The following is a 21,824-nucleotide window of genomic DNA, read 5'->3' on the forward strand; positions in this document are numbered from 1 at the left end:
GCGCAGAGTGCAGTCGCGGGAGCGGTGAGACAGCAGACGCGCTGTCTTGCAAAAGGGTTTTTTCCATTCGCTCATCAGCACGCATCATCACGGACACGCACAGCCGGCCAGCCAGTCAGAGGCGCCGCTGGGCACGTACATGTGGGTGGGATACGTGGGGCGAAGGGCTCTGTCTGCTTTTGGCGGCAAGTCCTCCATCCCTCCCTCTAGCAACACCCCCTCCCCGCTGCAGTGGCCAATGGGCAGCCAGGACACCCACCGCCTATTACATAGTCTATCACCACCATCGATCTTCATGACGGCATTCCCTTGGGCTGCCTCGCGCTCGCATTGGCTAACTGGCACTACAGTGTCTCATTCGGGGCCTCCACATCATCGTTGCCACACCTTTTTTTTTAGTCTACAATCACATCCCTAACATCCCTGTCCATAGCACATCCCTTACATCCCTGTCCATAGCACATTCCTACATCTATCATCCTTAGAGTAAACCCTACATCCCTGTTCACAGCACATCCATACATCTCATCTCTCTACAATGGACAACTGACGATTTCAGATTCGCAAAGACACATATAGAACTGTATTTGACGAAATGACGCATTATAATGAAAATAGTATGTTACAGTGAATAGAAAAGCAAATGAAAAACTACAGTGGCAAAAGGGAAAACGAGCTAGGTCATTAAGAAATAATAGAAAAAAGTGTGCAACACAGATGTTGCCAACGTGCCATGTGTGTTTCCCTAGTAATGTCGATAAAGCGGTGAAAAAACATGAACTTGCGAGAAAAAGAATACCAAAGGAAAAAAAAAAAAAAAAACTACTTTTTTGAAAAAGCAGCCAATCCTTTGATGCCGTCATTGTCTAGCGTCAATCGACTCGACAACAACGCCTTCACCAAAAGACCGCGGGCCACATCTCTGCGACCCTGCCGGAATTCTGTCACAATCTCCTGGATCACCAACGGGTGTAGACTGCTAATGTTGTCCTTGATGGTTCTCGAATGGGGAGCTGGCGGCCGTGGTAGGGGCCCTGTCCTATCATTAGACTGACGACTCAAGGAGAGCTGTCGGATAAAAGATAGGGCCGCCTGCTGCAGCTGCAGCTCCTGCGGATGACTCGATCGCGCTCCAGTCGAGGTCAAGAAAAGAGTCGAAAAGTTCAGCATCAGCTGCGGCAGGATGGTGGTCAGAAGAACCATCATCAAGGCCGTGGTGGCCAGCTGCCGAGCCGGTGGTCGCGTCGTCAGAAAAGAGACTGCTGCAGAGGAGGAGAGCGTCAAGGTCATGTTGCGACTGTTGTAGCAATATGGCCGACAGCTGGTCTCCATCCAGTTCTGAGCTGCACTCGGATCCGACGAACGGGCTTCCCTGTTCTGATCCCTCTTGCTCATCAAGGTCTTCATCGTCATCGAATAGACTCGTCGGTGTTTGTTGGGCATTGGAGCCGTGGAGGTTGTGGTGTAAAGGTTTCTCTTGGGTGGAGCCAGCTTCTGCTGCGGAGAGTTGGTCAAGGCGTCCGTCTTACGGGATCTCTTGTCCTTCTTTGCCAGTACTGCAGACTATCAATAAAACAATCAAGCGAGAGAAAGGTTAGGACCACAAAAAGTCGATGGATGGATGGATACGAGACCATTGTGGATGTGGTGGAGCACCATGTTGTACCTGGCAAAAGCCGACTCCGGGTTGGTTGTGCTTTAAGGACTGGGATAGCAGTTGTTGCATCTGTGCGAACTGTGCGGTGAGGGTCTCGAGTCGTTGAGAGAGGGCGAGGTTGTCGCTCTCGACGGTCTTGAGTCGCTTCAGCAGCTGGGTGTTCTCTTGCTGGAGGTGCTCGTTCGAGGTCTCGATCTCTTCGACGTACTTTCTCTTCTTGTCCCTGGACTCCTGAGCGGCGGCGCGGTTCCGCAACACGCGCTCACGGGCCTTGGTCTCCTTGTCAGCAGGATCCGTGGATCTCTTCCGGTGGGTGGTGCTTGAGGAAGAGACGGCCTTGCTCTTGCCTTTGGGCTTGGCAGGGGTCTCTGAGGATGGGCCTGGGCTGGGGCTGAGCAGGGGCGACTCAAGCTTGAGAGCCATGGGACTGATGGAGGGTGAGCCGGTCCAAGAGGAAGTAGAGGTGGCGGCCAGAGCGATCACACTAGGGTCGGAGAGGAGATCGGTGGCATTGGCGGCACAGTTCTGGTGGAGGGTCGGGGTGGTTGCATCCAGAAGTTTAGTCAGCATGTCAATGTGCATGGCTTCCGTTGAGGATGAAGAGAATGCCGAGTGGGCGAGGATGGCGGTTGCGGTTGCTGTCGACGGTGAGGAGGAGGAGGAGGAGGGGGAGGGGGTGGCTGCAGAGGGGGTTGTCGCGGATGCCTCGCTGTCCAGGTCTGCGGTGGACACTTCGCTGTCAAAGGGAGCGCCAGCTGAAGAGGCATGGGCCATCATGTCTGGCAAGGAGAGAAGCGTTGTCGATAACATGACGGCCCGGACAGAGATACGAATTCAAAGAGGGGTTTATATACAGAGGAGGGAGAGGGGGTATGCAAGGCGACGAGGGCGAGGTGCGATACGTGTCAAGAAGAGAGGAGGCGAAGAGGAGGAGGAGTGTAGTCGTGGCAAGCGAAGAGAGGTGAAGGGAATAAAAAAAAAAAAAAAGGGAAGGAAAGGGCGGGGTGCTGGTTCTTTTATGGGTAGCCCATTAAGGGGCAGACACCCAGACCAGCAGCCGCAACATGCTGCAACGTGGCCAATTTGCTGCCAGTCGGCGCTAGATTATTTCCTATTTCCCTATTTTCAGGAAGCGCTCCGAAGCACACAGAAGCACTGCGGAACACACACCTCTTTCTTGCCAAGAGTCGCCCATCCCTAAAAACCTTATTTTCCTAGAAGCACACAGCACACCGCACACAGCCCACTCCCCAACATCACTCTACCTCAACCGCCAATAGTCCATACAGCTGCCGTGCATGAACATGTCACTGCCACAGCCAAACTGGTACCATCCCCGGGTGCCCTACCCTAATGGGCCACATCTCTGCCCCCCTCGTCTTCTGCTTAATCTGCTTCGCCTGCAATCAAATAACCTACATACATATTGTGCTGACATCATTTGCCCACAGCCGCCGCTGCTCCCCCCCCTCCCTCGCTCTCGCCCCCTGTACCACCCAACTACGTGGTCGAGTGCGGACCATCCCCTTCAAGAAAACCCCTAATAAACAGGCTCTGTATTTTGGGAACATTCCATGCTATCCTTGGGATTCGTTACACTACATAGTCTACATTTAGTATGAAAAAGAGCGATCATTCTGGGCTGAAGCATTTCATAGAATTAAACACACACACACACACACTTACACACACACTTACACACACACAAAACAAGGAACATTCGCATCGCACATCGCATACAAAAGAAAAAAACAAGCCTCAAACAAACACACCACAGAGCAAAATAGTTTTAATGGTATACATTATATTCCAATGCAAAATGCTATGTCTGATGGGCGTTTCGAATGGTCAATATAGGAGGGGAGGGAGATAGGAGGTTCAATTAGATTAGGTTCTAAAATAAAATAAAATAAAATAAAATAAAATAAAATAAAATAAAAAAAGATGCAAGCGTCTGCTTTCCTTGCCACAGGAGACAAGGGGAGATAAGGAGCGAAGGAAAAGGAATGGGCTCCGCCAGCCAGGCCAGAGAGAGAGAGAGAGAGAACTCTTTTGCTTAGAACGCCATCGCAAGGACCGCGCCTGCGCCGGCCACTGCCAATGCAACCGACTTGCCCACGGAGACCAAAGTAGTCGCACCATTCGGATGACCGGCCGTACTGCTACTACCACCGTTGCTCCCATTCACACCCGCAGTCGCAACACTACTACCACCACTACCACCAGCGCCACCAGCAGTCGTCCCCGCAGCGACCGATCCTCCGGGAGCCGTGACATTGAACCGCCCCGAATACGCGTTGTTCGGCTGGAGAAGCAGCTGCAGCGCATACACACCGGGCTTCGTATCCGCAGGCACCGTCCAGACCAAGTTCCCGACAGACTTTGTACAATCGATCGTACCAACCTTCTTCACATAGAACGCGTTGTTAATATTGTTCGAGTCCATAAAGTCGACCTCGGTCGCGTTCGGCGTCGCAGACGTCAGCGTCGACGGCGTCGTGCAGGCCATCGTCCAGGAAAACGTCTGGGTCGATCCCGCAACGTACGTGATACCATCACCCACGGGCTGCGTGAACGAGATATGGTTGAGGGGCGCTTGCGCAGAGACGGCAGCAACGGCAATCGCACCCAGGGCAATAAGCGACTTGATCATCTTTGTGTGTGTGTGTGTGTGTGTGTAAGTGTGTGGCTATGTAAAGAGGGAGTGCGTGGTGGAAGCCAGGATAAGCAAAGGCAGGTGAAGAAAAGTCCTTTTTTTGTATTTTCGCAATGAGGAAGAATGAAGAATGAAAAAGAAGAGAGAAAGCGAAAAGATAAAGAAGGACGAAAGAACGCGACTTGAAGAAGCCCTTATGAAGCTATGGCTCCCATCGTGTCCGTACCGTACCCAGATATAGGCCACCGTCATTATGGGGCAAAGAAATATTAGTACGGGGCCATGTCCTGCACAAGGAGAAGCCCGATTACTTTAAAAAAAAAGAGGGAGGGGGGGGGGGGGGGAAGGAAAGGAGGCGATATAAATTATCGTCTCCTGGGGCCGCCAATTCTTTTGATCTGTATAACCAAGCTCAAGGAGATACAAGGACTCTATACCAAAGGGTCGGGCTGCCTATCATGCTACTACTGCATGAGCATGCCTGCAAGGAGAACCAGAGACACCACCCATCATGAGAAAATAACTAATGCGCTCGAGGACGAGGCTAGCGCTTTTGCAATGACTGATGAACATGAGCCGCCTTGAAAATGGCAATGCGGACCCCCTCTGGATGGTACAGAGTCCAGCAACCCCTTGGGCATTGGATTCCGGCAAGAAGTCCCAAGATATCACGGAGGTGCTGTTGCACGCAGAAGGTGGGGTAGTGAAGGGGGAGAGGAGAGGAGAAGCATGGTCTTTTGCAAGTACTCCGCGGTCGCAGCCGCCAACTCCTTTTCACGATGACTCTACCGAACGTGTTATCCTGACTCTTTTTTTGGCCTAACAGGTCCAATGGTCCTTGTTATACTATAACCAGATGACACGCCTTGTTTTTTTTTTTTATTATTATTATGTAACAAACAAAGTAACTGGATCTTGCTACCCATGCTTCTACGACGACGCAGGCTTGGGCGCCACGGGCTTGTTGCAGTCTTCCGGCAGAGGCGAATTTGGATCGATCGGATCCAACACAACAGTACCGACCTTGAAATACTTTGGATGGTTCCTGTAGAAATTGGCCCACCCTTCAATTTCCTAGAGTGGGTTCCCCCGCAGACCAAAAAAAAAAAAAAAAAAAAAAAAAAAAAGGCAAGTAGAAGTTAAGGAATAAAAAAAAAAAAACTCATTTGTCGTTGTTTTATCTTTAAAAAAAAAAAAAAAAAAAAAACCACCGACGCACCTTCAATTGCTGTGGACCAAGTCCTCGCACATCATGCGTCAGATGTGTCTGGAAACATCCCGTCGTATACGCACGCGACGCATCCTTCCCAGAAAAGAACCCGTACCCACCGCCCCGGCTATAATACGGCCGGCCCGCGGACACATCAAACACCTCGCCCTTGATCGCCAGGTAGATCGGTTTCGTCGGATCCGCTCCATCGTATTGCGCCAGCTCCTTCTGTGTCACCACAATCTGCTTTCTCTGCACATATATAAATACCAAAAATAAAAAAATTGAGTGTCCTTTGTGAGCACGCAGTTACGAAATTTCCGAACAAAAAACATTGTGTATGCGTATGGTGTATGTTGTCCAAGACGAACAACGAACTGTCCCCCTTACCGGGACCCAATGCCTCCAATTAACGTATTTTCCGTTATACCCCCACAGCCATGTATCCGTGACCAGATACGAGGCCAGGAAGAAGAACAGGATCGAGAGCAAAATTCCTTGAAGGACTGAGGTCTTCTTTGTCTTGGCTGCTGCTCCATGCCTTGGTGATGCAGCCCCATCCTTCGGACCCGTCCTGTCATGCCCTCCGTGCTGCTTGCGCTGTTTGACATTCTGATGCTGGACCATGGTCTCGATGAGGATGACGATGAGGATGAGGATGAGGATGACGATGGGATGAGAAGAATAAGATGGGAGCTCCTTTGGCGGGCGACTGTCCAAGGTGGGAGGAGGGAGGGTGGTAGAAAGATAACGCTACGACCACGCACCAATTGTCCGTGTACATGACTGTTCGTACGAAGGGCGAGCACAGGGGGGGATCATGTGAGACATGAACCTTCCCCCTTCGGAACGCGTTCGTAGTTTGGTCAGACTATTTCCAAAAAAATAAATCGCGTAAACGCGAGGGGTGGTGGTGGGTGCATGCATACATATTCGACTGCTCTAACTCATCTACATTGATGATCACTAGACTATTTGAGTGTGCTTGCTTTCTTTTTCTTTTTTTTTGGGGGGGGGAGGGACCCCATGCCATCTTTACAGCGTGATCCTCAACCGTGCTGTCCTTCCCTCCCCTCCTCTACTCGGTGCATCTAAATAGGAACGCGTCTCATCGCGTCGTATCACCTCATGTTCGTTACCCCTTCCCAAGGACGCGTCTTCGTGTACACACAAACACATACATAGTAGATGCGCATGCGCAAAAAAAAATCAGAAAAAAAAAAAAGAAACGCACTATCATGCTTCGTGCTATCATGCTTCGTGCCCAACAAGAGTACATATCCATACCAACAGTTTGAAAAGTTATGTTATAATTATTTTTTTATTTTTATTATTATTATATATTTATTTTTCCTCAAAGATCGCCATCCTTCTCAATCGACGACCTCGATTAAGGACTTTTGGTAGACCAGCATATGAAGTAAAAAAAACGTCCGACCGTCCCGATTTCCATTCCCACCCCCCACCCCTCCTTCTTCGGGGGGGCTAAAAGGCGCTTTCTCAACGGGACCCAGTCCTCTTCCTGTTCTTCCTTCTGCCTACTGGGGATGCATTTTTCGTGAGTATCGATGAATTGATCCTTTAGTCCGATCGGGGCGATTCGAGTCCTTTTCGCATTGAAAACTCCCTACAAGATCGCTTCGTCTTGGAAACGAGTCCCGCCTATGGGTAGTCAACGATCAAGAAGCGGCCCCGGGCTTTGATGTATTCACATCCCCCTTCGCCCTGTCCCTTTCGCTTATGAAGAAAGCGGAAGTGAGGCGGGGGCGCGGGGGGCGGAAGGGGGGACCGAAAGGCACTGTATGGTCCAGGGTACAGTGCCTTGTTCGATCAATACGACTTTTTTTACACGATAGAATGTTGTCGGTGTTGCTCGCGTTACAAAAGAACAAGGATGAAATGAGACCCCGGTGAGTGTATCTTTGGGGGAATTCGATTTCCCTTTCTACCCCTTCTGTGGACTTTGAGGTTTCTTTAGGAGGGATGGGTTGCTAGTACGTGTATGGTTGTATGGTTGTATAGTTGCTGAGTGTTATTTTTCATGCAAGGAAAAAAAAAAAGCTCTCCCCACAGGTAAAGCAAACACAAAGATACAAGGTACAAAAAAAGAGACATTGTACCGCACAAGTTCTTACCTGACAGTCCGCGGCGTTTACGACTGAATGGATGATGCCCTTCACAGGCCTGAGAACAACGAGTGTGAACGAATCCGTGATCCATCCTCCTCATCATCCTTCGAGTATTGGAACCGTTCCATAGGCGTGCGGGGTTCTCGATATCGTTGGAGTACCCACTTCAATGTCGTCTTCCGCCAGAAGAAACGATCAAGGTGCTGAAGAAGAAAGGAGAAAGAAGAAATAAAAGAAAGAGAAAAGAGTGTCAGTAACAGAAAAACTGGCTGCAGCATCGCGCAACTTCACCCATAGACTGAAGATGACAGACACTTACTGTATTGTTATAAAGGATCTCCGGGTGTGGTGGTATATAGGCGGAAAATAAGCAATACATAGAAACACGCACGAGGCCCTGAGCGTACGTGGTTATGCGACCGCTTAGAAAGTGAAAATGAACAGCGGTAGAGGACAGTGAAGGGCGGGTGGATGAGGGGAGAAGGGCCTTGTGGACAAGGGAGGACGGACCTGGAGTTCCTGATTGCGGGCCAGATAGCACCCTTTAAATAGGGCTACCCCTTCCCCTACCCAAGCCCGATGCCTGTGGAAAACACATCCTTTCAAAGACCAAAATGGCATGGGGAGGTTCTCAAAATAACGTCCCGCGACTGACGGATGTGGTTTTGGGATGCTAGTTTTGGTTATTCGCCCTCTTTGTTTACATGCCAAGCTCAAACGAACAAAGAAAACGGAGCAAAGAGTACTTCGCCATCCTGAGTGACTCTTTGACTGAAGACTATGCTGACTAGGGACGGGTACCCGCACCGCTTTTTTGTGAATTGCAATGTTTTTTTCTTTGCAGCTTTTGTTTTAGCTTTAGCTTTAGCTTTATTCTTATGCTCGCATGACGAGCTACAAAGATATGTAAGATATGTAAAGTACAGTAGATACCAAATTCGTCAACCTGTCCCCCACAAGTGGTTCCCACATCAAGAGATCCATGCCTCCTTGGGCGGTATAATCACACAGCTGTCCTCATCCAACAATCCTTGTCCAATCAAGTACTGTCGCATGTGATCAAACAGCTCCAACTGCTCCTGCCCCTGCAAATTATTGACCGCGCTCTGCAGTACCACCCCGACTGACAACGCCGTCGTCTTGATAAAGCTCTGGTAGTACATGTACGAGAATAAGCCCATCAAGAACTGACAGTCCATCCTGTCCGTGATGCCTCCATGACCAGGGATCGACTGTCCAAAGTCCTTGATCTTGAACGCACGCTTGAACCCGGACGCGAAGAATCCTCCAAAAGGTGCAATCAACGACGCAAAGCAAGCCATGACAATGGTGTGAAGCTGCAGGGGTGCAATCATCACATAGTGGTTGCGCATCCCCACATGGCGAACAAGCGCTACCATCCAGGGCTTGAGGTAGTACTTGACGGGGACAAAAACTGGGTTGGGTTCACATGTCAAGCCACTGAACGCAGTCGCACGCAAGTCCTTGACAGGGCAGATCATGTACGGATATCTCAGGAACAACGTCGCGAACTAGGAAAAGAGAGAAAAACAACAATAATACTCGTTAGCATGTAGTATAGACACCGCAGCTGATATCTGACCCATCCATGGAAATAGCCTCCTCGTTCACATACCATGATACCAAAGACAATGGTCATGACCCATCCGCCAACGAATCCCTCGACAGTCTTCTTGGGTGACAGCTTGATCAGGGGCGTCTTGCCCCAGAAGAATCCAAAGATGTATGCAAAGATGTCGTTCGTGATGACCAGGGACACGGGCAAAAAGAACCAAATCAGCCCCTCAAAGATGTTGTTGATAATGAAGTGACTCTGGCAGACGACCAACAACAGCGTCATGTGGGTCCATGCGAACTGCGAGAACTGGAAGCGGTAGTGACCCTTCTTCAAGTTGGCAACAAAGAATACGAAGCCTATTTCAGACGGTTGAGAGACGTTAGTCCATATACACATCCAAATGCATCTCGCAAATGTCCGTTAAAATCGCAAGGCTCCTTACCGATGACGTAGAGGGTGAACGAGATGAAGCGATGGTGTGTCGCAAACGGCAACAGGAACGCGTCGACAAACACCACATGCTGGAAGTAGTGAATCAAACTCTCGCCATAAAAGAAGTAGTTGGTACTGAACAAGAAATACCTATTGGACGGTGCAGATTGAGAATGAATACCAAGGCAAACATATGGATGTCAGTCACCTTCACATGTACTCGTTCAACACTCCTGTTGTCAGACCCCCTCCTTAGACACAAGCAAGGAATATACCAGTTCATGGTCCTGAACCAAGGCAGCCTCTTTTCCTTGCTTGGGATGTTCGCAAGATAGATGACCTCTTTGTAGACGAGTGCCTGAACCATGACCACCAGCAGAATTACAAATAAGGGACCGGCAGCGACACAGGCAAAGAAACCCCCGATCATGATCAACGTCCAGAGTGTGCGGACCGACCAATTGGCCCACTTGGCATTTGAGGACTCGGCTGCCAACAGCACGACCTGTTAAAGAAGAGATATAGTTTAGGAAGAGGGGAAAGTAGAGTCATGGAGATGTTAGTAGCGGATATTATTTTCATATGCCTCATATGCGCTGTTCCTCCACGCGCCAATTCAACCCTCACAAAAAGAAAAGTGTCTGTGACATATTTGGGGTGTAAGCAAGCAATCAAGTAAGATAGCCAGCATGTGTCCTTACATGCCGCCAAAAAAGAAAAAAAAAAAAAAAAAAAACGGCATATTCTCCGCATTCAGAGCAATCACACTGCGACAGACAGGAATGGCAGCGGAAGCAGGTTTTGGCTCCCCTCCCTCCCCGCTCTGAGAGTTTGGCTTTCATGCATGAGTCGGCGGCCGAGATATCCACAAGTGCTGTGGGTATTATAATTTCCGGTATGGCTCACCCTGGTAAACTTTGGTAAATTTCCATTTCCTTGTTGTCCTCCAAACAAAGGTGGCAAAAAAAAAAAAAAAAAAGCGAACCACAAGAGAGAGAGGGGGGGGGGGGCAAACACAAACACCTGATCCAACACCTGCACTAGCAGCTCGCACTCAAATACGCTACCTCTTTATCGGAGGGTTTATCGTGGTCATGATGATGATGGCGATGGCGGTCGCGAGGGCTCGGCGGCAGAGGAGACGCGCGGGTAGGCGATCGCGGCTGTGCCTGCTGTTGCTGTTCTTGCTGCTGCTGCTGCACTTGCTGGATCCGCAACGCCTGTTTCGATTGCAATTTTTTCTTCAGTCGTGGCGATCCATTCGTCGCCAACTGTTGCTGCCGCTGTTGTTGTTGTTGTTGCTGCTGCTGCTTTAGTGCTTGCCTCTGTTTCTGCTGCTTCTTTTTCTTCGCGGCCTTGTATCCATTACTCGCTCGGTTCTCGGCCGCCTTCTCATCCTCCTCTTCCTCTTCCTCTTCCTCATAATCGTCCTCCTCTTCAGATGCCTCATCCTCTGTCGAATGACTGCTGTTGCTGCTCTCACTATTACTGCTGCTGCTGTACTCCATTTCGCTGCCATCGCTGCTGCTCTCACTGCTATCGCTCTCGTTGCCCTCATCTTTGTTGTCGGCGTCCTTTCGATCGGGCCGCAGGCTGTCGAACAAGTTGCTGCTCAGATATGACAGTGCTGATGGTCCCAGTCCAGATGATCTCCTTCCTCTGGTTTCTGCTCCTCCTGTCCGGCTCACACCCGTAGAGAATTCCGATCCAGATGTCGCCGTCATCTTTTCTGCCTCTGCCTCTGATTTGGCAGCGTTAACAGCTGCTGCTTCTGCCGGAGACTCCATACGTGTGAACTTTTTGTTCTCGACGACGGTTTCAAACTCATTGGCGGCCAATTGCATCACGTCCTTGACATCATTAATAGCTCCCATCACCTTGACCTTGGTTTCCTTGAGTAGACCGGAGGGCTCGATATTGTCTGATTTTGCATGATTGGCCTGGTTGGGCGAAGACAATGGTGTGTTCAAGGTAGCAGCCTGCAATGCGGCAGAGGTGGTGCCGATGCCGTTAGAAGTTGACTTTGCGCTGCTAGTGCTGTTCTTGTTGGAAGATGGTGGCGGACTGTGGTTGTTGGTGCTGTTCTTGCGGGGAGATTTTGATTTGGCCATGACGAGATTGATATAGGAGGGAAACTAAAAAAAAAAAAAAAAAAAAAAAAAATAGAAAAGTCGTTGTATGCACGACGTGTTGCAGGACCAGTAACGGAAGGAGGGGAAGAGATGGGATGGGGATGGTGCAGAATGGGATCCGAAATGAATGAAACAGGAAGGACGTCGTGAAGAAGAACACAAACCAAAAAATGTAAAGTGTAAAGTGTAAAATGAGAGGAACGGATGAAGGGAGATAAGGAGAAAAGCAAAATAGGAAGAGGAGAGGAGGAAGCAGAAGATAAAGAGGAGGAACGCCATTCTACCTGGGGACCCATCCCACCGCATGCCTCTGCTCCACTGCACTCCATTCCATGTGAAGGGTGATGATGGACGCGCCCGTTAAAGATAACGAGGACCGAGTGGTGGGAGGGAAGACACAAGAGGATATGATTACATATGTCACTATTGCCAAAGTTCATTCCCCTCTCACTCCTTCTTCATATTCTCCCGCTCTCTCCCTTCCTCCTCGTCCTCACCCTCATCGTCACTTGCATCCTCAACCTCATCCTCCGGGCAATGCTATCATCCGTTGTAATGGGATCACCAAAAGGTGGATTAATCTTCAATAATCTATGCATGCGCATGCTGCTGCAACCAGAGAGTACAAAAGAAAAAAAAAACCTGCACGAAATAGCGTTGTAAAGTGCACACACTCGCACACACATATACTCCACAAACACCCCCACATCGCATCCCCCACATGCACATCCACCCACACGCACACTCCCCTCGAGTGCCTGCTGCACTTCATTTCGTTCCAAGTGCTCGATAGAAACCATGTGAAAGGAGAAATGAACGCACGGAATGCCGATAGCACCCACCCACATAGCAGTGCGCACAGGTCAAATGGCTCCCCCCATGAGACAAAGAAAGATCAGAAGAGCAGCTTCCCAAGGCCCTTTCTTTTCCGGTTCACTCATCTTAAAGTAACTCACTCTGCATCTAGGTTACGCAACCCAGAAACCGGTTCTTTTCCTTCTCTGTCTTCCATCATTCCATGAGCACCTCCACAGTTAAGGTTAATATGCTAACTTCGCATGGTGCATTCATCTCCATCTTCAGCCTGCATTATATTACATCCATATTCTTCTGGAGCTATACAACCTTCCTCATTCGCACACTTCGTTTCTGCTGTTCTATGGCTCCTCTGGCGCCTTATATACGCGTAGCTGTCTGTAGAATTCCGTGACCTTAGGATGCACCATCACCTTCCGTGGATCAAAGTTCAGCACCTGCAGTCCATCCAGCGTCGTCGCTCGCGACAGTGCAACATATGCCTGGCCCTTCTCAAACACCTTCCCCAGGTCAACCTTCACTTTCGGTAATGTCTGTCCCTGACTCTTGTGGATACTCAACGACCATGCAAGTCCCAGCGGGATCTGGATCCGTGCCCCCTGCACATCGCCATTCGGCAGCTCAATAGTCCACTCTTCCCTGCCAACCACCATTTCTCTTGTACCACCTCCTTCCACCGTAAATCGGACCAGCGGCAATTCCTCACCAGGCGTATTGAGCGACCCTTTCCGCGCACCGTCGGATCCAGTCGGGTTCTCGTTATCAGCCTGTCTCGATACGAATCCAATCAAAATGCCCAAACTGCCGTTGACAAGTCCACCTGAGCCGCCACCCTGGTTCCGCAACAGCATCACCTGCGCATTCATTTTGAGCTGCAGTGTCGTCGGTGCCAAACAGTTCTGCTCCATCTTCTCCTTCAGCGCACCACGATCCCTGGCCTGATAGACGACAGTCTTTCCTGGCAAGTTGTTCAACATCCGATTGTTCGCTTCCTCCACCTGGTTTCTGAGCGGGAATCTATCCACCATGTAGCCAAAAAGATAAAACGATTACACTCTGTGGTCTCAAAAGGACAATCTCACTCCAACAAAGGTTTATCAGACCACTTACAATTCTGTCGGCCGCAGACCATCATTCGTCTTCAGGTCCCGAGTGAGGGTGCGGAAGCGATCTATTGTTGGAGGCGACATCAGGCCCAGTCGCATCTCGTTCAACATATCCGCAAAGGCTATTAAAATAAAGTAAATAAAATAAATAAAAAAGCAAGACAGATCAGTCGCATGTATTAGTACGCCATGAAACCCTCCATTCCTGACATCAACACAGTTATCAAGGTGAAAGCACTTACTCTGATCCTTCTGACGAAAGACTTGCTGCAGCTGGATTGTCGTATGGATCGTCCTTGACCAAGATTCGCACTCGAAACAAAACTTCACGTTCCCGCTTTTATTGACCGGCGGCAGCTGAAAGAAGTCGCCCGTCAGGACCACCTGGATCCCCCCCCAGGGCCGATCGTCCTTACGAACAAACCTTGCCAACGCCTCCAGCTTGTCCATGAAATCCGCATCAATCATTGACACCTCATCAATAATTAGCACCTTCGTATCCTGCCATCGTCGCACCGTCGTCAGATTTTTCCGGATCTTGGCCTGCAAAGCCGGCAATGCCTCCAATCCCAACCCCACGCCCGCAAACGAATGTAATGTACATCCTCCAATATTGCAGGCCGCGATCCCTGTCGAGGCTGTGACCGCAACGGCATCATCAGTCGATCCCCAATGGTCTGAGCCACCTCGCCGGTTGCTATATCTACTCCGCAGCTGATAGATCAGTTCCCGGAGAAGGACCGATTTTCCTGTTCCTGCAGATCCTGTAAAGAAGACATTCTTCTTGTAGTCCATGACTTGCTTCAACACGTGCTGCTGTTCCGCCGAAAGTAACATTCCGTCCTTAGTCATGTTCTTGGGATAGTCTGTTGCGCCGTAAGCCGATGATGAATCAAACAGACGTGCTCCTGCTGACCCCGGTGAAGAAGGTTGAGGTGCTGTGCGGTCTGAATCCTGGGTCTTATGGAACGAAGTCGTCCGCGACAGAGACGCCATTGATACTTTTGACGATACGTGGACGCCAGTCTGGAAGGTCGATATAGGCTGATAGCCAGTAATTGTCGGTGGAAGGACTCGTTTCCTGGTTCCGCCAACACTATACGCCGCAAAGTCTCCAGAACGCTTCTGACTGTAGCTCTGAACCTTGGCATGGAGTGATTGCTGTTGTGATGACTGCTGTGATCCACCGTTTGAGCTGCCCTGAGAAAGTGGTGGTGTTATTTCTGGGTCGTAGCCACCAAATCGACCCTGCATTCTATTGTCCAGACTTGTTGCCGAGACGAATCCATCGTCTGAGAGTATAGATCCGGAAGAAACCAAGAGCGGGCGACTGGACGACAGATTTGAGTTTGATCCTGCTGCTGCCAGCTTGGCTGCTGAGCGGTATCCGACATCGGCCTTGGGACTGATCAGCTCTGATGCACGCGGGATCGGTTTTGTTCCTTTGGGCGTAGCCATCTGTTCCAGAAGTGACAGTTTTGGAGCCACCGTTGCTGTTGCTGGTAGCGATCCAGGTATCCTGGAAGCTGATGGGGACGTCGTTTCTGAAGGCTTTGGCGCTGGTGCGGAGGTATGGAGCTTGTAAGATGCCGAAGGCATCTTGAGCAATTCGTCCTCCGAGTCGCTGTTCAGATCAAGTGGCCGAATGATTGAACCGAGGCTGTTCTCCTCAATATACATCGGTTCTTCAGATGTCTTTCGTTTCCTTTGTCCAGAGCTATGTTGGCTATTGTTGCCACCAACTTGGAGTGATTCGATGCGCTGTGGAACTGTGCTGACTCCATTCGATATTGGCTTTGTTGGTGGTTGCTGTTGCTCGTACTGGGACAATACTGACGGTGTGGAGGTTGTTGCCTTGAGGACATTGTCCTTGTTGTTGAGAATGGACATGTGGGACCGCAATGGGGCCGCGCTTTCCACTGTGAAAAGCGTCGCTGGTGAGGACGCCGAGAGGGGCTTGAAAGACAGCTTTGTCTGCACCGGTTCCTTGGATTTCTTCTTTGGCGGCATGGTTGAGAGAGCGAGAGTACGAGAGAGCGAGAGAGCGGGAGAGCGAGGGAGCGGGGGAAAGTGGGATATTGTACAGGGGTGGATGTGTTTCCTGTTGCCAATGGTCGAGGAGTGGTCGAACGAATGGAGGAGAAAATGCGATGCCAGCCTAGCCCTACTGGACGCTCAACAAAGGTAAACAAATCAAAATAAAAACGCGTTTGCCACTAAATTTCTTGAAATGGCGGCGACTCGCGACCGTGTATGCGTAGAAAAAGATCTGTTGCGGATTATTTATTAAGTAAGATAAACGCGCTGCTCTACTTGTCAGACTGAATGCTGCCTGCGTAGATGCCCGACTCTTTCAATCCGCCGTCTCCACCGGCAGCTGCAGCCCTAGCCGTCTCGATATCCAACATCCCACTATGAACCTTTAACAACACAAACAGCTCCAAACTGTTCCTACCCTTACCACCGACCAACGCAGGCAAGCCCAACAGATTCGTATTCGAGAGGCCCAGCAGATATTTGAACCGTGTCTGTGCCTCATCCAAACGGCCCTGATGAATCCAGACCTTGGCCTTGTAGTAGTGCGAGAAATAGTACGTGTATGTATCATCCTTGATCAGGGGCGCGTACCGGAACACCGTCTGGAAGGACTCGAGCGCCAGCTCACACATCTCACGATTAAAGGCCTCCTCGGGGAAGAACGCGATATGGTAGGCGACCAGGCCCTGGAGGAAGAAGGCCAAACAGTAATCGTCGTAAAAATTCTCGTAATCCGCGACGTTGCTGTCCTTGAGGATCTGGTTCTTGTTCGAAAACATGCCCGAGAGATATCTACCGGCTGAAGCCTCGATCGTTTGGTCCTTGGCCGCCAAGGGCTGGTCCTCACGGCTCTTCATCTTTTCGGGCAGCATCGCCTGGAGACGACGGACCTCCGTCGAGATGTTGGTCAGCGCTACTTGGAGGACCTTGGGCGGCATCATATCGAATGTGTTCCACAACAACATGAAGTCGTAATTCGGCAAGAGCAGGTGTCCCTCCTTAATGTAGCGCTTGGACTTGCGAGCACAGAACGTCTCAAAGAACAGGTTCATACCCGCGACCTTCTGCATCCCATCCTCGACCTTCGCCATCAGAGAGTCGATCTTCTTCTTTTCCGATTGTTTCCCGCGCTCGTACCCTGTGATCGCGGTCAGGTACCGGAAGGCGCACTTTGACCACCGGCTCTCCTTCAGGAGCTGACGACTCTTCTCACAGGCCGTATCATGGTCTGTCTGCATCATCGCACACATCATCTCCTCAAAGACAAAGATGTGAGTCAAATTATGCCAATGCGGCTGCACCTTGGCCGAGTGATATGTCGCCACAGCCTCATCGAGTTTTGAAGTCACCTGGAGATGACGGCCCTTGAAGAAGAGGAAGAAGGGCGACTCGGGATAGAGCTCCAGGTTGTAGTCGTTGATCGTCTGCGCATAATTGAGATCGATGTGGTTCATGGGGATGAACGACGAGATAATGACCTGGAAGATGACCGGGATCATATCACAGAACTGTCGCCGGATGCCGTCGTTCGCAGAAGACGCTAGGCGTTCAGCACGCTCCGCGGGTGTCTCTGGCGGGGCCATCGGATCCCAGTCACCACAGGCACCCAGCATGGCCATGCCCCAGTCGCGGTCCGAAGGGAATCCAATAAACTGAAGCATCTTGACAATGACCTCGGGCATGAACGAGATGACAATGTTATAGAGCGAGTACGAGAGTGTGACTCCAGAGACGAGGTGCTCATCAATCTGGTGACGATCAATATTTTTACCGGCACGGAGCTCAGACTCGACGCTGTCCATAAAGGACTTGAGGCCCTGGATGATCGTGAAGGCATGGCGCAGGTTGATACACTCCTCGACCACCATCCACACGTCGAGATGGTACAAGACACTGAGCAGCGAGCGCAGAATCGTTGCCTCGGCATAGATGAGTTCCTGTAAGCGCGCAAGGTATTCCGAAGGAATTCATGTTAGAGGGATGCTAAGGGAACCACAGATGCAAAGGATTGCTTGTAAAATTAACTAAGGCTCTGAATAATGTGTCGACTTACAGCATGTTTCTGTACGCGGTTCATACTCCTGAACGATCCCGCACCGATTGTGCCAACAACAAAGGATCCAACGGCCTTGACGGATCCCAATCCAATCATAGAGCCCTTGCGCTGCTTGTTCGCAGTCTTAATCGCCTGCTCAAACGCCTTCATCCCCAGGTCGATCTCGTTTGGATCAAATGTCACCAAGGCCCGCAGTCCCTGAATAATGGCCTTTCCTAGGTCATAATACATAGCCCTCGGCTCCTTATCCTTGCTGTCCTTCTTCCCATCTGTCGTTGATGAGGCCGACGAGTCCGATCTCTTGGCGTCCTTGATGGAGGGTACCGAGGATGAATTAACGCTCGAAAAATCATCGCCCTCTGCCTTCTTGTCGTCCTGAAGCTTCAATCCGCTCAATGCCTCTGCAGCCTTTTGTGTCGCTGTTGAAGTGGACCCATTGCTGGTGTGACCACCTCCGTTCACTCGATGCTCCGTGACAGGGATTGGACCCTTAGCCAGAATGGCCTCGCACTCGGCCATGTTTGAGTTCAGAAACAGGTCCAGGGCATGACGAAGAATAGCGAGGTCCTGGTTCAGTTGCTGTTCTTCGATCGAGTCTGGGATCTGGTTCTTATTCCACCGGATCAAATGACGGTAGTGGGGCACAGGCTTCTTGAGCTTCGGTGGTGGCTGTCGACGACGGGAGGTGTTGTAGGCGGGAAACCCTTCGCCCTGACTGAACTCGTCGTCTTTTTCGGTTTTGGCGCTTGGTGGCATGTTGATATAGTATAGAGTGTGCGGTCAATGAGCGAGAGCGGAAAAATATGAGGATGAGGAGCGATGTTCTACGCAGAGTGTGGGGAAGAAGAAAGGAGACGGATTGTGGAGAAGGGATATTCTGGAGAGGGAGGAAGGCAAGGAGGAGGGAGAGAGCGGAGTATTTATACGAAGAAGAAAAGGTAAGAGAACGATATGGAGACTTTACAGATTACTGGATACTGTGGGCGAAGGTTGGTGTGCGTTGGTGGCCGTGTGGGTTGTGAGCCGTGTGGGAGGAGGGAGGACGACGAATGGACCAAGGGACAGCGGGTATTTCCTTATCATTTCGTATATGTCATCCGCAACCAGACTTTTGAGTTTATTGCTCTCGAACAAAGTAAATGCTATTTGATGCTCACGGCGCACTGGTGTATGCGGCGAAGACCAACTTGTTTGTCTCTGTATGACATGTAGACTACATGTGCATGCGGATATGCAAACGCAGCGCATTTCCATCCTAAACACAGGACCGAATGAATAAAACCGCTTGACTGAGCAACCTCTTGGAACCGTTCTCTCCGTTGCTTAGGCCTACTTGAACGCGGCTGATGAAATGAGGTTTGTCATGGCATCGCAGAGAGGAACACCATCCGGTACCAAGTGCTGCATCTCTTTGGGAAGCTGTTTTGTTGTTGTTTCCTTCATTCATTCATCTCAGATAAAGCGGGGACCCTTCCTGCCAAGACCGATAGCACAACGCTGCATAGCGCATTAATGCACGAGGGCAAAATCAACCGCTAGCAAGCATATCTCTTCCTCGTTTACTGTGTACTAAACATGATTAGTATCATGAACGCATTACTTCATGGGTGCAAGCGACGTGCTTTTAGACCACAACTGAAGGCGATGTTGGCGATGGGCGATGGTTATTGTGGAGTCTAGTAGCAGTAGGTCGCACACAATAAACTAAAGACACGTCTCGCATGTGAAGAGCGCGGCCGCACCGCGGTTCGCATCAGCCCTAAAGCCAACAGAGCAGTCGAACCCAAACAGGTTTCCTTTTTTATTATTTTCATAGGCGTTGTAACGTAATAATACTCCCTCTTTCAGCAACTACTCCCGCCTACTGCACTTGAATGGGTGTCAACTGCCAACATGCGCATTAGCAGCGTCTCTTTACTCTCAATTGCTAATTGTGTTTTATGGTCCCCGACCCTCACCCACATTCGCCCTAAACATTGTGCCTAGGTTCGCTTTCCTGCTCCTGCTCCACGCGGCGTAGATATCCCCTTGGCGGCCACGTTCTACCACCGCATCCCCGTTTCTCCCCACAGCCCTCCTCTTCCTTATTCCCCTGCATCCTCTCGCGTTCCCTCTGTCTCTCCTCCCGTCGCCGACGCCACGCGCTTGGATACTGCTGATCATGATACCGATGGAACACCATTCGAGCGCGATGCGGATCCTCATCCTGCGCCTGTCCCTTGGCCACATCCCTGGTAGGGTCTACGGCATTGGCTCTCCTGGATGAACCGAACGCCTCTCGACCCTCCGCGGTGTCCTCGGCAGGACCACCATTATACACAAACCCGTACGCCGCCGCCGTGGCCTCACGCTGTCTCGCCTCGATCTCCCTAAGCTCTTGACGGCGCTCCTGTCGTTCTCGATGTCTCTCTTGACGCCCCTCCCTACGCTCCGTACGCTCCTGACGACGCTGGGCCCAGCGTTCACGGATACTCGATCGCAGCTGCACATCCGGTTCTGCATCATTCGGTTCTCGCTGGTCCTGCAGCTGTTGATGCTTCTGAATGAGAGCGGCAGAAGCAGCAGCAGTGGGAGGAGGAGAAACAGGGGAATTCGAGGCGGATTTGTTCTTGCGCGTAACAGATTCCTGAACAGATCCGTCTGGATGCGTGATCCGGACGCGGGTCTCGGCTATGCCTGTCTCGCGGTTCAGGGTCACGGTCTTGGACTCGACAATCCCATCAGGCCGGGTGATCGTCGTCTGTGTAAAGGTCTAGCGCACAACAGAATGAAGGGGAAAAAAAGACAATGATGTTAGCAGGAGTAAATATCATAGTGTTGAATGGAGTCGAAACCTGATTACATTCTTCGCTATGGTTATATGTTACCTGTCCGTGTTCCAAGGATCGATGCCTTGGTGGCCACGATCGACGACCGTGTTCAGCTCCGTGGTTTGCAACAACAGCTGCGTCTCCGCTCACCTGGCTCTGTTTGTCCAGAGTAACATCCTTGGCTTTGTTGACCTGCATTTCCTTCTCTAGTTCCATACTGGTATCGTTATTGGTATTGTTTGCAGAGGCGACAACTGCGGCCGTGGCAAGTGCGATGGCATGATCAAGATCCGTATTAGCTCGCGAAGGTGCTGGAATTACAGCCGGCGCGGTCGGATGTTCATGCACGCTTGGCTTCACAGCACGAACCGCAGCCGATTCGTCCGCTCTGCTTTCCTGAACCTTTGCTCCCTCACTCGTCTGCAAATTGCCTTGATAATGACCTGCATCCACTTCCCCAGAATTAAGCCGTCGCGTAGTCGGCTCTTCCTGCATAGTATGCAGCAGCCAGCTCATCACACTCGAAGGCATCACAGCCGTGGTGGTCACCGTCAATGGCATCTTTCCTCGCACTGCGTCGCGACCACCCTGCTGCTTGCTGATGCCAGTGCTCCCGTATGTGTTATGATCATGGTCTTGTCCAAGGTTCCTAGGCGCTACCTCCGAGATCTCCTCGACCGTGATCTTGTATCGCTTCAATGGACTATTTATGTCCGATGGGACCCAGGCAGTGACGGTATCAGCCGGCAAGGACACCTGAATGGATGGCGTCGACATCGAATGCAACTGCTCTGAATGCTGCTGCTGCTGCTGCTGCTGCTGCTGCTGCTGTAGCATCTTGGACGACCTGGCGATGGCCTCTGCAGCCATCTGTTTTTCCATCGCCTCGATTTCTCGTGTCAGAGACCCGAACCCACCGAAGAAGATGGAACTCTGCAGGGTATCGATGAGAGAGTGGCCAGGTGGGCGCTGTGGACGCGAAAGTTGGTTCTTTATCTGCTGCTGCTCCTGTTTCTTGGCATGTTCAAGGCGCGGGGCAGAATCTTGGAGCGGACACGACGAAGACGAGGAAGAAGAAAAGGACTTGATGTCCCCTGAAGGGGCCACGTAGATTGTGAACATGGTTCGGTGCTTACACGTAGGCTGTGGGTGCCCTTTCTTTTATAATACTGAAGTGAAAGTCGCAACAAGGAAGTGGTTTGGG

The 21,824-nt window shown here is 50.8% G+C and overlaps 7 protein-coding genes across 7 annotated transcripts; 2 read left to right on the forward strand and 5 right to left on the reverse strand.

The window, feature by feature from the left end:
- Window positions 1-1,187: 1,187 nt before the first annotated feature.
- On the reverse strand, window positions 1,188-2,637 carry BC939DRAFT_166324 (uncharacterized protein). The gene is made up of 2 exons (XM_051550326.1): window positions 1,667-2,637; window positions 1,188-1,556 (listed from the first exon to the last, which is right to left on the reverse strand). Exons 1-2 carry the CDS (start codon window positions 2,465-2,467, stop codon window positions 1,512-1,514), a joined length of 846 nt encoding a protein of 281 aa, XP_051411987.1. The 5' UTR covers window positions 2,468-2,637; the 3' UTR covers window positions 1,188-1,511.
- Window positions 2,638-2,836: 199 nt separating this feature from the next.
- On the forward strand, window positions 2,837-3,314 carry BC939DRAFT_166326 (uncharacterized protein). The gene has a single exon (XM_051550327.1). The coding sequence runs from the start codon at window positions 3,011-3,013 to the stop codon at window positions 3,272-3,274; it is 264 nt and encodes an 87-aa protein (XP_051411988.1). The 5' UTR covers window positions 2,837-3,010; the 3' UTR covers window positions 3,275-3,314.
- Window positions 3,315-3,569: 255 nt separating this feature from the next.
- Window positions 3,570-4,509, forward strand: BC939DRAFT_452115 (uncharacterized protein). The gene has a single exon (XM_051555764.1). It carries the CDS (start codon window positions 3,804-3,806, stop codon window positions 4,428-4,430), a length of 627 nt encoding a protein of 208 aa, XP_051411989.1. The 5' UTR covers window positions 3,570-3,803; the 3' UTR covers window positions 4,431-4,509.
- Window positions 4,510-5,243: 734 nt separating this feature from the next.
- BC939DRAFT_397428 (cytochrome b5-like heme/steroid binding domain-containing protein) lies at window positions 5,244-5,760 on the reverse strand (the record flags this gene model as incomplete). The annotated part of the gene is made up of 2 exons (XM_051552353.1): window positions 5,244-5,387; window positions 5,533-5,760. Coding segments are annotated over 2 exons (372 nt in total), but the record flags the coding sequence as incomplete, so codon positions are not given.
- Window positions 5,761-8,623: 2,863 nt separating this feature from the next.
- On the reverse strand, window positions 8,624-11,809 carry BC939DRAFT_493169 (cytidylyltransferase family-domain-containing protein; the record flags this gene model as incomplete). Its single annotated transcript, XM_051559549.1, has 5 exons — window positions 10,731-11,809; window positions 9,939-10,168; window positions 9,674-9,813; window positions 9,289-9,587; window positions 8,624-9,184 (listed from the first exon to the last, which is right to left on the reverse strand). The coding sequence occupies exons 1-5, from the start codon at window positions 11,772-11,774 to the stop codon at window positions 8,624-8,626; spliced, it is 2,274 nt and encodes a 757-aa protein (XP_051411991.1). The 5' UTR covers window positions 11,775-11,809.
- A 4,217-nt stretch (window positions 11,810-16,026) lies between these two features.
- On the reverse strand, window positions 16,027-18,566 carry BC939DRAFT_503364 (uncharacterized protein; the record flags this gene model as incomplete). The annotated part of the gene is made up of 2 exons (XM_051560394.1): window positions 16,027-17,691; window positions 17,808-18,566. 2 exons carry the CDS (start codon window positions 18,564-18,566, stop codon window positions 16,027-16,029), a joined length of 2,424 nt encoding a protein of 807 aa, XP_051411992.1.
- A 1,032-nt stretch (window positions 18,567-19,598) lies between these two features.
- On the reverse strand, window positions 19,599-21,824 carry BC939DRAFT_529099 (uncharacterized protein). Its single transcript, XM_051561493.1, has 2 exons — window positions 20,678-21,824; window positions 19,599-20,562 (listed from the first exon to the last, which is right to left on the reverse strand). Exons 1-2 carry the CDS (start codon window positions 21,740-21,742, stop codon window positions 19,780-19,782), a joined length of 1,848 nt encoding a protein of 615 aa, XP_051411993.1. The 5' UTR covers window positions 21,743-21,824; the 3' UTR covers window positions 19,599-19,779.

Source organism: Gamsiella multidivaricata, assembly GCF_025024155.1.
Source record: "Gamsiella multidivaricata strain RSA 2152 chromosome Unknown BC939scaffold_34, whole genome shotgun sequence".
NCBI lineage: Eukaryota > Fungi > Mortierellomycota > Mortierellomycetes > Mortierellales > Mortierellaceae > Gamsiella > Gamsiella multidivaricata.

Bases quoted from the DNA above. Each gene is read 5' to 3' on its own strand.
- BC939DRAFT_529099 (XM_051561493.1), bottom strand. From the start codon at position 21,742: ATGTTCACAATCTACGTGGCCCCTTCAGGGGACATCAAGTCCTTTTCT. The intron at 20,563-20,677 runs GTAACATATAAC...GTTGTGCGCTAG, and splicing joins GATCCTTGGAACACGGACAG to ACCTTTACACAGACGACGAT.
- BC939DRAFT_166324 (XM_051550326.1), bottom strand. From the start codon at position 2,467: ATGTTATCGACAACGCTTCTCTCCTTGCCAGACATGATGGCCCATGCC. The intron at 1,557-1,666 runs GTACAACATGGT...GATAGTCTGCAG, and splicing joins CCGGAGTCGGCTTTTGCCAG to TACTGGCAAAGAAGGACAAG.
- BC939DRAFT_166326 (XM_051550327.1), top strand. From the start codon at position 3,011: ATGGGCCACATCTCTGCCCCCCTCGTCTTCTGCTTAATCTGCTTCGCC.
- BC939DRAFT_452115 (XM_051555764.1), top strand. From the start codon at position 3,804: ATGACCGGCCGTACTGCTACTACCACCGTTGCTCCCATTCACACCCGC.